The following is a 15,142-nucleotide window of genomic DNA, read 5'->3' as shown; positions in this document are numbered from 1 at the left end:
CAGTGACAGAAGGCATCCCCTGAACATACTGAGGACAGTAAGACAATGAGGGTGTGGCATCAGGGCTGAATTAATGCCTATTCCATGACGTCACTGTTCCACCAAGAGCTCAGGATAAAAAAATTACCCTGAGGAAAAAAAAGAAAAGGGTGGCTTTGGTATTTTATCAGCAAAAATTTTCTACTCAAACCCATTCCTTGCACCTCAAACAGATTAACTACTACCTAATTCTTGCTCTTATCACCATAGCTTCCAAAAATACGATGGCAAAGGATACACACAGTTTGCTAGATATACACTTAGGTGTGTGGGTCTTACCTATGTCTTAGTGTAGATGCCTATTGGACATAAGAATTACCCCTGAGAAAAGTTAACATGCAAGCTTAGGTGCAGGTAAAAATGTCCATCTGATTTCATACTTATTTCACACTTGTCCCCTCACTTACCATAACCCTGTCTATGATATTCCCTTCCTAACACAGAGCTAGTCACTCACGGGCACATAAACCGATACACCTGGATGTCTGAGTTCTACCCAAAGGCTCCGCTGAAATTGACTTCCATTCATCATACAAATGTACTCCCTCCAAAATCAGCAGAAAACCGGATATCCGGGGGAAGGGCATGGGTGGGGGGGGGGACAAATATAAAAGCCAGCTCCAACCAGTGAGACAGAGGTTGTAAAAATTAATGAGAATAATTGTTGTGAATTCTCACTTTTGAAAAAAAAAAAAACCCTCTCGAGGGCCGAAAGTCTTAATTATGTCTCTCTCTTAGGGGTTCATTTCCTGGTCCCAAGCAGAAGGCTCGTACCTCATAAATACAGGCTCCATACACAATGATTTAAGCAGGACGAAAATGCCTTTTAATGGCAAAGTAAGTTAATATCGGGGGAGAGACATGCTTGCATACAAAGCCATTGGTGCAAAAGCAGTGAAATGAAATGCCCATGTGATCTTTTTGTAACACCTAAATATTTCTAGGGATTGCTCTGGGAGCTGCTGACAACTGCAGCGCAAACCTTCCAAAAACATGTTGCACAGAGTGAACAGTCGCTGGGGAAGAGTCGAGCGTTTACGTATCTTTTTCAAGCTGTCAACCATCTGAGGGAATAACTCCCAAATCCAGCTTGGGATCCCAGCTGGGCTCAGGAAATATGTCGTGTCATTGGAACCCCGTGGTATACAGGTGTGCGACAGCAGTGTAAGAAATGAACCCGGTCACGTACCTGCCTCCACCTGGTACCTGGCACCTGCCTCCAAATCAGCCTGGAGGCACTAAGCCCTTTGGACCCAAAATGGGTGGCTCGTATTTTTCCCAATTGTCCTGGCAATTTAATCTCATAGACTGCTTTTCCTTCCCTGCCCGATTATCCAAAGCGTAACGCTGGGCAAAGAGTCCTTGGATTGAAAATGCAACCACGGAATGAAGCAACTAAACCACAAAGACTAACATTTGTAGTTGTGTTTCAACCACAGTAATAAGAAGTTATTTAAAAATCTCAGTCTTTCAGATTCTAAAATAGGGTAGGCAAAGAGTTTTCCAACACGTGTGTTTTGGATGGAGTTGCCCCGTTAATAAACTGATCAACTAAGTAGTCGATCAATGGAATCATCACTAACACTGTGCTGATTCTGTAGCAGGTTCTGCACAAAACACATTCCATGGATTATCTCATTGTAATCCCCACAAAGACAATAACAAAAAAACAAAAAATAAATTCTCTTCTTATCCCCATTTTACAGACGGGGAAAACTGAGTTAAATCATTTGCCCAAGTCAAATGGGTTTGAACCCAGGCAGTCTGCCTGCAGATTCTCATCCTAACCCTACAGGAGAGTGAGGAACAGCTCAGGTGGCTTCTACCCATGAAGCCAGGAGTCTCAACATCCCGTCCAGGTGGGACAATAAAGTAACAAAACAGAGTCCACAAATCACACTCAACCTGACCCGCTTATTTAAGTCACACATCATATATCCATGCGAGGAATGTCTGCAAGGGCCTGGATTCTACTGGAAAAATCTATTGCTTTAGACTTCCTCGTGACAAAGAAAATAGGTGTCTTTGGTACTCAGTAACTAAATACTGGGGAAAACCTCATATGGGGAGAGTGATTGAAAGTGCTCTCCTATGAAATCCCTCTTCTGGATGTCAGGCTGGCTAAAAAGACCTATATGTACAGCACAACCGGGCTCCCTGGCCCAACCAATGAAGAAAATCAGTAATTCCTGTGTGATCCTCAAATACAGCTATATCCATCACTCAACTGACCATGGTCATCATTTCATGATATAGGTAAGTCAGAGCACGATGCTATATACCTGAAACTCAAACAGTACGTATGCCAGTTATACCCCAATAAAACTGGGAAAAAAAACAAAAACAAAAACAAAACACATATATCCAAATACATACTTGGAGACCCACGTTTTGAGACCCATGAGCGTTTAGATACACAATCTCCTAGATTGTGTTCAAAACTCACACATACACACCCCATTGGACAGGCACTCCACACACACAGATCACCAAATATATTCACTGGAGAAGACTTTTTTTTATATATAGAAATCTAGGGGATGTGGAGTATGTTCCCAAGTGGCTACAGTGATAGTTTCATGGGTATACACATATGTCAAGCTTAGCGAATCGAATACATCAAATAGTGCCGTTTACTGTATGAGAGTTATGCCTCAATAAAGCTATAAACAGAGAAAGCATGCGTGGTCCCCCAGATCTACCCACTCCTGATGGACCCCTAAGATCTTTACTACATAGAACTTAGGAATTTCCCCCAAAAGAGCTGAACACCCACGTGTTTCTTTAACAGATCACTTTCATGTGTCTATCACTTCCTGTCCTCTGTGGATAAACATGGGTTTCCTTGGCAGAAAAAAAAAAAAAAAGATCCCACAGATTTTTGGACCCCCTGTCGGGACTAGCAGGCTCTAAGCGTACATATATATGAGGAACTGAGCATCCTGGTTGCTATGTTTTCCTTTTTTTTTTTTTCCGCCCTGTGGCCATCACCACAAAGCTAAACATAGGTTTACAACAGCCATGGAGGAAACAGGTTTCTAGCAGCCAATCTCAAATTAGCCTGAAACAGTGCTGGAACTTTCAGGACGCTTGACCTTACTTTTCCGCTCTTATTGGTTCAACGAGTGGGAAGAACTTAGGAAAAAAAAAAAGAATCCTTCTTTCCCTGTAAAAAGTAATTGCGTGGCGTGGGGGGATGGGGGGAGTGAGTTTTCTGCTGAAAGGAAGCTCTTCTCTCAAGGCCTGGGATCCCAGACAGGCCGTGTGGCCTGGAAGTGACCATCCATCACAGCTTGCCTTGGTCATTGACAATCTGAATTTGGAGATTACCCACAGCATTTCGTTACTGCCCTTGCTTCATGGGGGCAGGGGGCAGGGGGCGGGGGGCGGGGATTAACCAACACATAGACTGCATGAAATGACCTTCAAGAAGTGATTGGAGGCTTTAGGGTGCTAAGCCCATCTCTCACCCTACCCTGGCCTCTCCTGCCTGGCTCCACAGTCCCTATAACTTCCCTCTACCCCACTTTTCCCTTGCAGGTTGGGGAGGGATAGGAGCTGTAGAGGGGGAGGGGCCCCCCATCCCCACGTCCATCTGGGTAAGTCATCCACATGACCCGCCCTCACTGATCCCACGTGGACCCCCTACTTTCCCCTCCCACAGCCCTCTAACCCCAAGTCACTTCATAATACTCCCAACGGTCCACAATCCCACAGCGGCAGCGGCCTCTCCCCAGCCCCTACATCTTGCCTTTCCTGATTCCAGATCTTTCCGTAATGAGGCTTAGGAATCATTCAGTCCTGCCCTCCCCCCGCCAATAAAATGAATCCACGTGCACTCAGGTTTCTAAAGAACAGACATGAACCATGATGAGTCAAGACAAGCCCTTTCTCCTGGGCAAGAATAGAAGATACTCCCCCCCAACCTGCGGTGATGGGGCTCCCTGTTCCAACATCACGGTCAAGCCTTGAATGGCCCAAATCGGGGCCTGGATTTCGAACGGCGTGGAGGTCTGACAGTGACACAATCCACCTGCGACATCCCACCTCTATACCACACTACAGCCACCAAATGATGCATTGGTCGCGTGCATGCCTCCCCTCGCCAAGCTGTATTTTTGCAGGATCATATTTAAGTCCCCAGAGCTTTGATCCAGGCAGCTGGTGACACAGGTTACTCAGTTTTTGCTTTTGTTTTAAGCAATGCCAACCTTGCTTTAGTATGTGGTCCAGGGTCAGTAATCGCTGAAACAATTAAGGAAGCATCTGGGAAAACCCAAGCTCAAGGTTTCCGGCAACTTTGCCACTTGCCCCGATTGGAACTGAAATGCATCCAAAGGGCAGAGTGGAGGAGGGAAGGAGACTGACCCCCCACAGAAAAAGTGGTCCCAGGAAGGGTAACACCACGTCCCCACCCAAGAGCACGGAGCCGGCCAATACGGGGACCTTTCTTCTCACTGATCACTTCACGACTGCAGCGAGATGCCTCCTTGTTACATTTGAGTACCGAGCATTGATACCACGCGGTCATCTATGGTTTGATCATTTCCTTTCTATCTGGGCTGTGTGTGTGTGTGTGTATGTGTGACTTTCGTGCCAACCGCATGAATGTAGTACAAATAGCTGTGATCCTTAGTCTGCAGCTCTGTCCCTGCCCCGGCCCACTGAAGCAGAAGTCGGTGCCCACCGTGCGGAGGAATAAAGGTGCCCATAAAGCCACTGCGATTCGTGCCAACAAGCGGGCGGCCCCAGGCCCGCCGGTTCCTGGGTACTGGGCTCACCTTGTGGTTCTGGTAGGAAGTCACCGCAATAAACGCCGTCTCAGGAAAGACGTGGGTACAGAACGCAGTATTTTTTGAGCCAAATCCATTATTTTCGTCCGCTTTCACGATGTGTAATCTTGGCTGGTATTTGTGCATGGAATTTAGAATAATCTAAAAATAATAAAGAAAATGAGATTGTAAGAAAAATCAAACCCCTTTGTTTCCATAAAGCCCCACTCTCCACCCCAAAATTACGTTCCTTATATAGGCTCTCGGAGAAAAGGTCCCATTTTTTTCTCCTGTTTTTGAAAAGAAGCCAGTGATTTCATTAAAAAGAAACATTTCAAAAATGACAATTTCCATATGAAAGAGCCAGGGTAATATTCCAGGAATCTACCCAGAGCACACACAGCAGTAAATCAGAATGCTTAATAAAGTTAGTTTAATAAATTAACTCCCTGCGTAGGGCATGTCCCCCCCAGCGGGAGTGATGCAAGTTTGGGGCAAGGAATTGGTGCCCGCCTCGAGGAAGCCTGGGCAAAAATTTTGGAATGAAAGGACAGCAGAAACAAATAAACAAACATATATATATATAAAAATAACTAGCCCTGCCCAAGAAAAAAAGGCTCAAAGAGATGCAAAAGAAGAGACCAAGCATTTGCAGAACTGGAAGAAATATCAGAGGAAAAAGAGAGGAAAATGGTGGGAAGGGGGAGACTCTAGGGTGTGAGTTGGGTGGGAGGGAAGCACCCACCCCACCCCTAACATCAAACAGGGGTCTGGTTGCCCTTGAGATTCCCTGTCTCCAACTTCACAGTATTTCAGGGTCCGCCACCGGAATTATCCCCAGACCTGGCCCCAGACGGCACTGTGGCATCTGCTTTGGGGGGAATATTTCTCTCCTTCCTTTCTATCTTCTCCATGTCTTTGGGGGGGTCCCAGGGGCTAGTGGGGGGTCTCACGGTTGCAGCTCTTCTTACAGACACCATTGTGAATATCAGGAGGGGGTGTGCAGTCACCACACTCTTGCTGGAGCGGAACTTTCGGAGAAGATGCGCATCTTTACTAAAAACAACTGAGTTTGTTGTTCTTTTGGCGCCGTGCTTTTGATGCTCCCGGGAAGCTGGTAACGCTAATATCTCTCAAAACGTCCTGATCTATACCCACCGAATGGGCGAACTGCCGCGTTTCACGAGCTGAAAAATCTGGCCTGCTTTTACCCCAGGACCGCAAACTGAGCGGCGGAGGTAGTCTCAGTGTCTTTGATTGGATGACCCTGGGGCAGGGTTCTCGGGCCAACCCTTGAAACCGACCTGGAGGAGGGGGAGGGGAGCGCGGCCCGACTAGGCCGGGGGAGGGGCGAAAAGCTCGGGACCCCGCGGCTCCCCGACCCCGGGCCGCGCGGCTCTAATCTCCGGCCGCCGCGGCCCGGCCGCCTCCCTGACCGATAGCGACGCCGGCCGGGGCGGCGTGGCGACAGAGAGACGCAGCGGGGCCCTGCGGGCCGGCGCGGCCACCATCCCGGCTTAGCCAAATTGCTTTGACGGCTGGGGACAGTGTGGAGACATCAGCGCGAGGGCGATCTAAATGGCCCTTAATTTCATTAGGGCGGCTCTGGACTCAAAGTCCGGAGTTTGGGGTGGGAATGCGTGGCAACTGGGCAGTCCGGAGCGGCTCAGAGCACCGCGCCTTCCTCCGCGGAACTGAAAGGACTTGAAACTCACAGGGGCGCCCAGGGCTCGGGACCGTGCGCGCGCCTTCCCCGGGGGTCCACCCCAAAGGCACACCCGGGCTGCAGAGGGAAAGTTAAGGAGCCCAGACCAAGGTGCCACGGAGGCCCAGCCTCCAGAAGGACGCGGTCCTGGGAGATGCACGCAGGACCTTTACAAAATGGTCCCTTCTCTCCCCAGCGCTTAACCTAAAGCATCCGCAGGGACAGCAGGTACACCGTCAGCCAGCCAACACCCACGCAAGGTGGAGGTCACGTCTGCGCTGGGATGCACCCCGAGCTGGCCGCTGCAGGCAAAACACCCTGGTTGAAACGCAAAGGAGGCCCGGCATTCTGCCTAGAAACGCACCCCCCCCCCCAGCCCCTTTCCTCTCCCTTCCTACAGCGTAGAAGGGGAATAGGCCTTCCTTCTCTCTTCTCCAGTGGTCAACAGTCCGACCTCACACCAACCACGTGTACAGTGGCATTGAGCGCATCAGTGGAGGGCCCTGGTCTCCTTCCCACCACAGACTCAGTGCTTCAGCCCTAAGGCCCCACAAGAACGGATTTCTCATTTGGACCTTCACAAACTGTCCTCCCTCCAGATCAAATGCATCTGTACCCCGTCCCCTCACGTCCCCAAACTGGGAACCCTGTGTGTTGCTTCTCCAAAGTGGCAGGATGCAGGTCACTTCTGCAATTAGAGAGACCTGGCCTCAAATCCCTGTTCCCAAATACAAGCTGTGTGACCTCAGGCAGGTAACCTCCCCTCCCCCGGACTCCATATAAAGGCTGTGTATTTCCACCCTCCTCTCTAGGCTGCTATGAGGATCAAATGCCCTAAGACGAACCGGCCTCCTTGTTTGGTGGAATCATCAAACTAAGGGTTGCAAACTCTGAATTCAGAGACTGCGTTCTGTCCCGGTGATTATTTCCAATGAAGAGATTTAGGGACATTTTCCCTCAAATCAGTGTTCTGTTCATTTGTTTTTCTTTGGGGAAAGAGAGGATGATACCCTATAGAGAATCTACTAGAAGCTACACATTCTCTTGGAGGGGGGGGGACTGCACACTCAAGATCCTGCAGTTTCAGGCAGCTCATCAGGCCCCTCTCTCTCGGGGCCAGTCCAGATTCCAGGTGTAGGACCCTGATCTTGGTTTGCCCACTCTGGGCATGGTGGGAGGAGGGGGGAAAGCTGGAAGTTGGGAAAAAAACAGATAAACCCAAGAGCGTCGAGCTAAAAGGGGCAGGAGTACCGGAGTTCGCCTCTGGTGGGTTGGTTTCCCCATCTGTAAAAGAGGAAGCAGGGGGCCTCAGGTCTCCCTTTCAGCCGGAACATCCCCATAATATGGCAGGATTTGCAAGGAGGTAGGTAAGGTATACAGCTCCCATCGTGGTCCAGCCTCTGCAGTCTGTGCTGAGTACCTGCCGAGCTAGAGGGCCCATGTTTTCTGCAGGACTGAAGCACTACTCCCCACCCCTAATCACAGATGGGGCTGAACGGACAGGAATTCCAGGCCCAGAATGAGCTGCCTTAGTCACCCCATGACCCCTGTCCCTCAGCAAAGGCAGGTGGGTGGGGTACTGGTAGCAGGGATGCAGGGTGAGAGCCCCAGGCCAGGAGACCTAGGGGGCTCGATCGCCAGCCACCCAGGAAAGACAAACCCAGAGCGTGGACTAGTGGACCACAGGGAGGACTGCAAAGGGGAGATGTCTGGGTAGGAGAGAGGTGGAGAGAGCCAGGAAGAATTAGAAGGTGTGAGAAATAAGAGAAAAGGAAAGAGGAGAGAAAGGGGAAGAGAAAGGAAGGCCAGGTCAAGAAGGGAGAGAGAGTAAAAGACCAAGGCAGGTGAAATGGAGCAAAGAAAGAAGCATGGGTGGGCGTGAGGAACGAAGAAGAGAGAGACAGTCCTGGAGAAGAGGGAGAGGAGAGTCAGGTGAGGAACAGAAGGTGTGAACCTGAAGATACGAGGAAGAGCTGCACGAGGTACTCACATGCCCAAATGGGTCCAGGTGGTTGTTGGTGAGCTTGAGTTTCTGGAAGGAGACGAGCTGCCGCATCCAATGCGCCCCAGTGGCCGGCGAGTCCGGGTGCACGTAGAGGCGGCCCGGCATGGCGGGCTCCGCTTTGCCCGTCACAGACCTAGACCAAGGAGAGGCGCCACCCCGCCTAGACTTAGTGCACCGTGGTGCCGGCTGGTTCTTGAGCAAAGCAACGGCTGCCGACTACGAGAATGATCTGGAAATGGCCTGACCCTCAGGTCTTGCTTGGGCATCTGCAATGCCAGACGCGCAGAAAGCCTGGAGCTGGTGTCCAGGCGAGCGCTCCCACCACCACCGCCGCCCGGCTCTTTCTCCTTCCACCTAATTCCTCCCCCAGCACCAAGGGCGCCGTGGGGAGCCTCGCAGCGTCTCTCTGCCCACGAACAACTGGCGGGTACTGGAAGCCTGGATGTGCAAAAAAGTCTCGGGAACACTCCTTGAGGGCTTTCCAAAGGGGCTTCGTCTTCAAGCCTCTGCACTCTTGGCAGCCGCGGGAGCAACGTACCCAAGGAATGCGCCTCTCCTCTCTTGCCTGTTTAACTCAAATACCCCGGACTGATTTTGCAATTTCATAAAAAAGGCATGTTCAAAGCAGGTAACTCATAAAAAATAACTGTTAATGGTTTATGCCCCCAGAAATAGCTCCAACGCTTGGTAACAATACCCTTTTTAAAAATCCACAACCCTCCGGTGCAGCAACAGACATCGGCACTTTACTTCCTCTGATCCTCAGTTTTCTCGTTTATAAAATGGGGGCTAATGGCTGCTCTTTTTTTTCTCAGGGTGAGGTCAGGAGGATGCAGCGGAAGGGGCAGCAAAAACCTCTAGCACACAGTAGGAGCTCAAAACAATGTTTATTGGTTCAGTGGGGAGAGGGAAGTTTGGTCTGCACGGTCCTCCCTGCCTTCCCCGCCAGCCGCTACGGTGCCTACCATTTATTATCTGCGAACTTGTATCTGTGGTCGTCGGCGGGAACGATGTCCATAAGAAGAATGTACTTCGTTTTGGGATTAAGGCCGGTCACCTTCACTTTGTAACTGGGAAACATCCGCCTAGGACAGACGAGGAGGAGACACAGAGGCAGAGGGAATTAATGCAAACATTCTGAAGAGCGCGTCCACAAATTTTAATGGAAGAATCGATCGTGGACGAGAAACGCGGCCCCTGCTCCGCTCTTGCCAAGATCCATCCCAGGTTTCCCTCCAAGTTATGGGGAGGAGAAAGGCCAAGAGATGAGAAAGCAGGCTGGGACTATACCATCTACAAGAGGAAATAGAAAGCAGAAGGCGAGGACTTCTACAGACTGGTTTCGAGGAAGCCCTGAAAGGGACCCCTCATTTCAACTCTTGCTAAAGACTCTTTTCAGAACCAGACACCTACTTTTTAAATTTGGGGTCAGGAAAAGGCTTGTTAAAAAAAAAAAAAAAAAAGGAAAAGAAAAAAGTTGGTTTCCTCCGCCCAGCCAGGTGCTTTGGCCGCTCTGAGCAGCGCTGCGCGTCACGTGGCCACCCAAGTGGGTGCTCCCTGGGGCTGCCCGCGCGTGGGTGCCCACGGCACGTCCCGGCTTCACTCCGCCCCCAGGATACAGCTCGGTGCGTGACCTCTGACACGAGTGTCGCGCAGGAATTTCTCCCTAAATGCCCCCACCGCATCTCCGAGGCGCCTGGCACTCCTCCTTAGAGAGTCCAAACGCTTTGGCCCTCCTCAAAGAAATTTAGTTTCGGAAGGAACCGGGCCGTGCGCGAGGATCTGGTGCTTGGAAGGAGGTTCCGCCGCCCCGCGTGTGCCGCGCCCGGCTCCCTCTCCGCGCACAGGCGCACTCCCCGTCTCCATCCGGCCTCGGGAGGAGGGCGCCCCGGAAAGCAAGCCTTCCCAAGGCCGCCCGGGGCGCAAGGACCAGTTGCTGGAACCTGGCTCGCTCAGGGATGGCGGGAAGGGGTGGGTGAGTGGAGACCTCTCCCTCTGGCCTTGGAGCCTCGCCTCGCGGTGTTTATCTGCCCGAGCGAGCGCGCCTGGAGGCGGAGGCGCCGGAGGCTTCGCAGGCCTTTTATAGTTAAATCCCGTTGGCTCAGGCTTGGGAGGGAAAAAGGAGGCCCCGGCCGCCCTTTCCTTCCTCGGCGGAATGGGAAGAGGACCTGAGTTCTTTGGTATAAACAGAACGCGCCTCCTGTTCGCTCGGGCCGAGCGGGGGAGCACACATTGTTTAATTTCAAATAATAATAAATGTCACTGTTGTCAGTTTATTGCGAGAGGCTTGGGCTGCAGAAGCGGTGGGCGTCTGGCGAGGCGGCTCCACCCGCCCCTTTCACACACTCGGTGGCTTCGGCCTACCGGATGCTCGGCTTCACACGCCTGCTGTGCGCAGACTGGGACTTTCTGCCCTCCGGGACGCGGAGGGCCAGTCCAGCACCGGTAGGGACGTGGCGGGGTTGTCCCCGCACCCGGGCGCACTCAGACGCCGAGATACCGAGTTGCACGACCCTCCTACCCCCTCCCCCAGAAGTCTCGCATTTCTAGCTAAAACTGTGAGCTTTTAAGAGGAACTCCGGGGTGAGTGTCTTGATGAAACGGCCGTGTTTATCGGTGTCTGTATATAGAGCCCGGCGTAGCCCGGTTCCCTTTCAAAGGCTTCGCCTGCTTTCTATAAACAATGAAAGAGGTAGCGAATACATTCAACTGATTCCGAGTTTGGCGATCGGGTGGGACTCTGGAACCGCTCCAAGGTCAGGGAGGGTGGGAAGGAGGGTCTGGGCCAGGAATCAAGTCTGAGATCCCATGAAACCCAAACCCCGTCTCATCTCTGTGTGTCTCTGCAACTCTCTGTTCTCCCGTTGGCTCTCCCACCTCATCCCTCCTTCTCTTATTACTAATCCATCCAGATAGCACAGCCTCCCAAGCTCTTGCTTCTTCTTATATACGAGGTGGAAGAAACGCCCAGGTCCCTGAGCTGAATCTTTCAGGCTTTTCCCCTCACAATGGGAGATCACTGGAGGAATTCACCGTTCTCCTCTTTAACCAGAATACGGTCAAATGAAATATATTCATATTCGCTCGCTCTCGCTCTGTCTCTCCCCCCCCACCTCTGGTTCTATTCTCCCCTTTTACTGGTCTCCCACACCTTTCTTAGTCTCTCCCACAAGTTCCCTGTACCTTCTCCACAGAGGTGACCATCTCACCTGCCAGCCTTGGTTATGATCATTTCCGTGCCCACTTCGTGGAATTTCAGCCACAGTTCTCTTTCATGGAGAAACACCTTGATCCCTTCCATGCCCTAGAAGAAGGAGAGGAAAAGTCAATGAGCCTTCCCTCCCCAAACTCCCCCAAAACAAAGAGCTTTCTCTTCCTTCCCCCTCGAGCCAGTGGGCTCAGAGGCTGAAAACGGCCCCCAACCCACTGCAGCACTGTCTGGGCTCCGGAGCAGCCCCTGCCCTGTGTATGCTCTCTCCCGGGCAGGTCTTAACCCCACAGTGCAGAGCTGTCTCCTTCTAATGTCACCAACACAAGGCTAGAGAAAAAAAACCCAGCCATCAGGGTGTTCCAGAATGTGCATGGGGAGGACGGGGCTGAGAAAAAAATGGGACCAATCCCCATCCGCTTTAGCCAAGGGGCAGCTAAAAGGAAAAAAAGAAACCCAACCTCAATCCTCAAAAACCCACCCAGGACATTCTTATGCAGACACCCAGATGTCCACACGAAAATAGACAGACATGCACTGTGTATATGCGTGTTTATTCTCACCATGGCAGTGCATAGGTAGACACAGGTGAAATATAAAATTTTAAATATTTATATAATAGGTTTCCACAATCCCAAACAAAAATTAATTCTCAAATGTCTCTATTAACATACGTCCTAGGCCTTCCTCGCATCCAGCTTCGTTCATTTCAAGTTGTTTGGATTATGGGCAAAGCGATTTAACATTTCTACCTTCAACTACAAGTTATTCTACAAAACCCATACCCAAAAAATTACATACAAAGTCTTCGTTTCGCAATAATCTGTAAACCTCTAACAAGTACATTTGTTTTCCCCTGAAAGAAAACCTCTTAAGTTTCTGAAAACGCGTGCCCACTGTCTCACTACAGATATACGCGCATCTTCCTGAGATGTGAAGGGCAAAGGAGAGAGACAATGAAAAAGCCAGGAAGGACATCTAAATTCCAAAGAAGGGTTTTAGCTGTGTGCAAATATCTTTTCTGGTCAAGACACCCCGCTTCCAGCCCTCTGACACCCCATTCCAAAACCATCAAGGTCTGCGGACGACGCCTTCAGCGCCCAGGGCGCCGGGGGTGAAGGGCACAGGGCGAGAGGCGAGGCTTCACGCTCGGCTCGGGCCCAGCTTCCAGCCAGGCGAGCCCGGGCTCCCCGCGCCCTCCCGGCCCAGCCGTGCGTGCTCCCCGCCGCCGGCCCCGCGGAGCCAGCCCACCAGGCCCCGGCCGCCAGACAAACGGTGCAGCGCGCGAGGTTGCGCGGTGGCGCGGAGGAGGCGGGAGGAGGCGAAGGCTACGAAAGATCTGAAGAGGGGTCAAGCCATCGCTCATGCCGGCCTGAAGCGGCCGCTGACCCGACCCTTAATGAGGCGTTCAAGCCGAGTTTACACCTAGTGCAGCAGGAAAGAAATGATCTGGGCCATTGTTCGCTGGCCCCAAACAGCCGGATCTTTGAGGCTCCCCTAACAACTTCAATGTATTTCAAAAATCCTCTGGCCGTAAAGATAATCGTCACAATAAAGTGGATGGGACTATACTGGCATTTAGGGAGGCACGGCAGAGAAGGGTGGAATTGAGCAAGGATGAAAAGAAAAGGGGCAGATCATGGGCACTGCCCGCCCCCCTTGCCCAAACACTCGAAAGAGGGGCTTTGGTTCCTGCAAAGGGCCCCGAGGCCCTTCTTACCTGCTGGGTGAAGGCGGCCTGCGGGGACGACGGGGACTTGCTGGGGGCCCCTAGCGCGCTCTCGGGTTTTGAGTCACAGGGTAGATCCTTGGAGTCTGGTTCCAGGGGTGTGTGAGCCAGGCCAAAGCCCTCGTCTGCGTCGGCCATGGTGAGCCCGGGGCCCTGTGACCGCTCGGGGTCCTGCTCTGAGGACGAGAAGGAAAGAGAAAGACAGATGGCGGGGGACGGGGGGCGGGGGCGCAGAGGAAGAAAAAGAGAAGGTTGGAAGCACAGTTCTGGTGACAGGAGGGGGCAGTGACTAGGCTGCCACCCGCAGTTTCCAGCTACCAGCGCCTCCGTCCCCAGCTGAAGGAAGCTGCAGAAGGTCCCGTCATGATTATCATTACTATTACTTTAAGACCACGCACAGCCTCTTGCGAAAGACCCGCGTCACAGCGGGAGGAGGCGAGGCCCGCATCTCCCCTTCGCAGGCTCCCCCGCGATAAGCGAGCTGCCCGTCAAATTTGTCTGGACTTCTGGGAGAGCCAATAAAGATAAGGCCTGGGTATTTTTGGAAGCCATTGGGTACGAACCAAAAACAAAACAAAACACAAACCCGGTGCCCTTCTGAGATTTTTTTTTTCTTCATCAAATTACAAGAGGCCAGCAGAGCCCCGTTTATGAAAACTCACAAGAGGAATATTTTTCTGCAGCAGGCAGAATGCCTGAAAGAACCCGCCTCTCGCAAAAACCAAAAACATAGGAAAGGAAAGAGCTGGAGATCCAGAAACCAGGTCTTGAGAATTCACGTTCATCTTCTATCAGTCACAGGCCTTGAAATGAAAAGTCCTTTAACATTGAGTCCTCCCCTTTTCCCCAACCGTAAGCAACATGAAAAGTAGAAAGGAGCCAAACAGAAAGGGCAGGAAAGCGGCGGCGCAGCGGTTCGGAGGGCGGCGCGCGGCTGGGTGCCGGAGGCCAGCGCTGGGGGCGCGTTCTCCTCGTTTTCTCGGCTCTCCAGCCCGAGACGGGCATTTTGTCGAGCGGCCTGGCCGAGAGGAGTTTCTCCGAGCTTCCGTCGGGCCTGGCTCGCTGCAACTGCAGGCCCAAGCTCGGGGTTGGCGACGCCAGAGTGGTGCCCGGATAAATCCTGGGCTTCCGGCATTGAACCGGCCACTGAGGTCCGACACAACTTGCAGAATGGCCCAGGGTTACAGGCATGTGAGGTTGGAACACACAAAATAACAGCTGCAGAACGGTTCAAGCCTGGAGGAGCCTGCCTCCTGCTCTGATCTCCTTCCAACATCCTCTACGTTCCCAAGTAGGGATTTCCTCCCTCAAAAGCCGGGAAGACTGGGAAGGAGGCGCAAGAAATGCATCCCCCCTCCCCCAAATCTTAGCAGTCGCTTGGGCAAAAGGCTGGATCCCACCCCGGGTCTGCAGTGGCCGGAGACCCAGAAATGGTGCCGAGGAGAAGACCAGCTTCTGAGGCCCGACTCCCACCCAAGCCGCCTCTTGCACCACGCCCTTGGGGTTTGGGGGAGGCGGTGATAGGAGCCCCCAAGCCTGCTCATAACAAAAGAAAGTGGGGCTGGCGTGCCCCACGTGCGCTTCCATTTCACCGCCGGCCACAGGGACAATCCCACCGCGAGCCCTGGCCGGGGTCCCGGGGAGCTCGGGGCTGGCGGGGCCGAACGAGATGCGGCTTGACAGA

The 15,142-nt window shown here is 52.2% G+C and overlaps 1 protein-coding gene across 2 annotated transcripts in view; it reads right to left on the bottom strand.

Moving 5' to 3' along the window:
* TBX5 (T-box transcription factor 5) overlaps positions 1-15,142 on the bottom strand; it is a 44,843-nt gene that overhangs the window by 29,290 nt on the left and 411 nt on the right. For both annotated transcript variants that reach the window (XM_060029383.1, XM_060029385.1), the window contains exons 2-6: positions 13,450-13,634; positions 11,731-11,825; positions 9,487-9,606; positions 8,507-8,654; positions 4,821-4,973 (exon numbers count right to left, since the gene is read on the bottom strand). In XM_060029383.1, coding sequence (XP_059885366.1) covers positions 4,821-4,973; positions 8,507-8,654; positions 9,487-9,606; positions 11,731-11,825; positions 13,450-13,596 — 663 coding nt within the window. In that variant the 5' untranslated portion in view covers positions 13,597-13,634. The remainder of the gene's footprint in view (positions 1-4,820; positions 4,974-8,506; positions 8,655-9,486; positions 9,607-11,730; positions 11,826-13,449; positions 13,635-15,142) is intronic.

This window comes from Delphinus delphis, chromosome 13, assembly GCF_949987515.2.
Source record: "Delphinus delphis chromosome 13, mDelDel1.2, whole genome shotgun sequence".
Classification (NCBI taxonomy): Eukaryota; Metazoa; Chordata; class Mammalia; order Artiodactyla; family Delphinidae; genus Delphinus; species Delphinus delphis.
The sequence above is the reverse complement of the archived record's forward strand: the minus strand, read 5'-3'. Positions and strand labels throughout refer to the sequence as shown.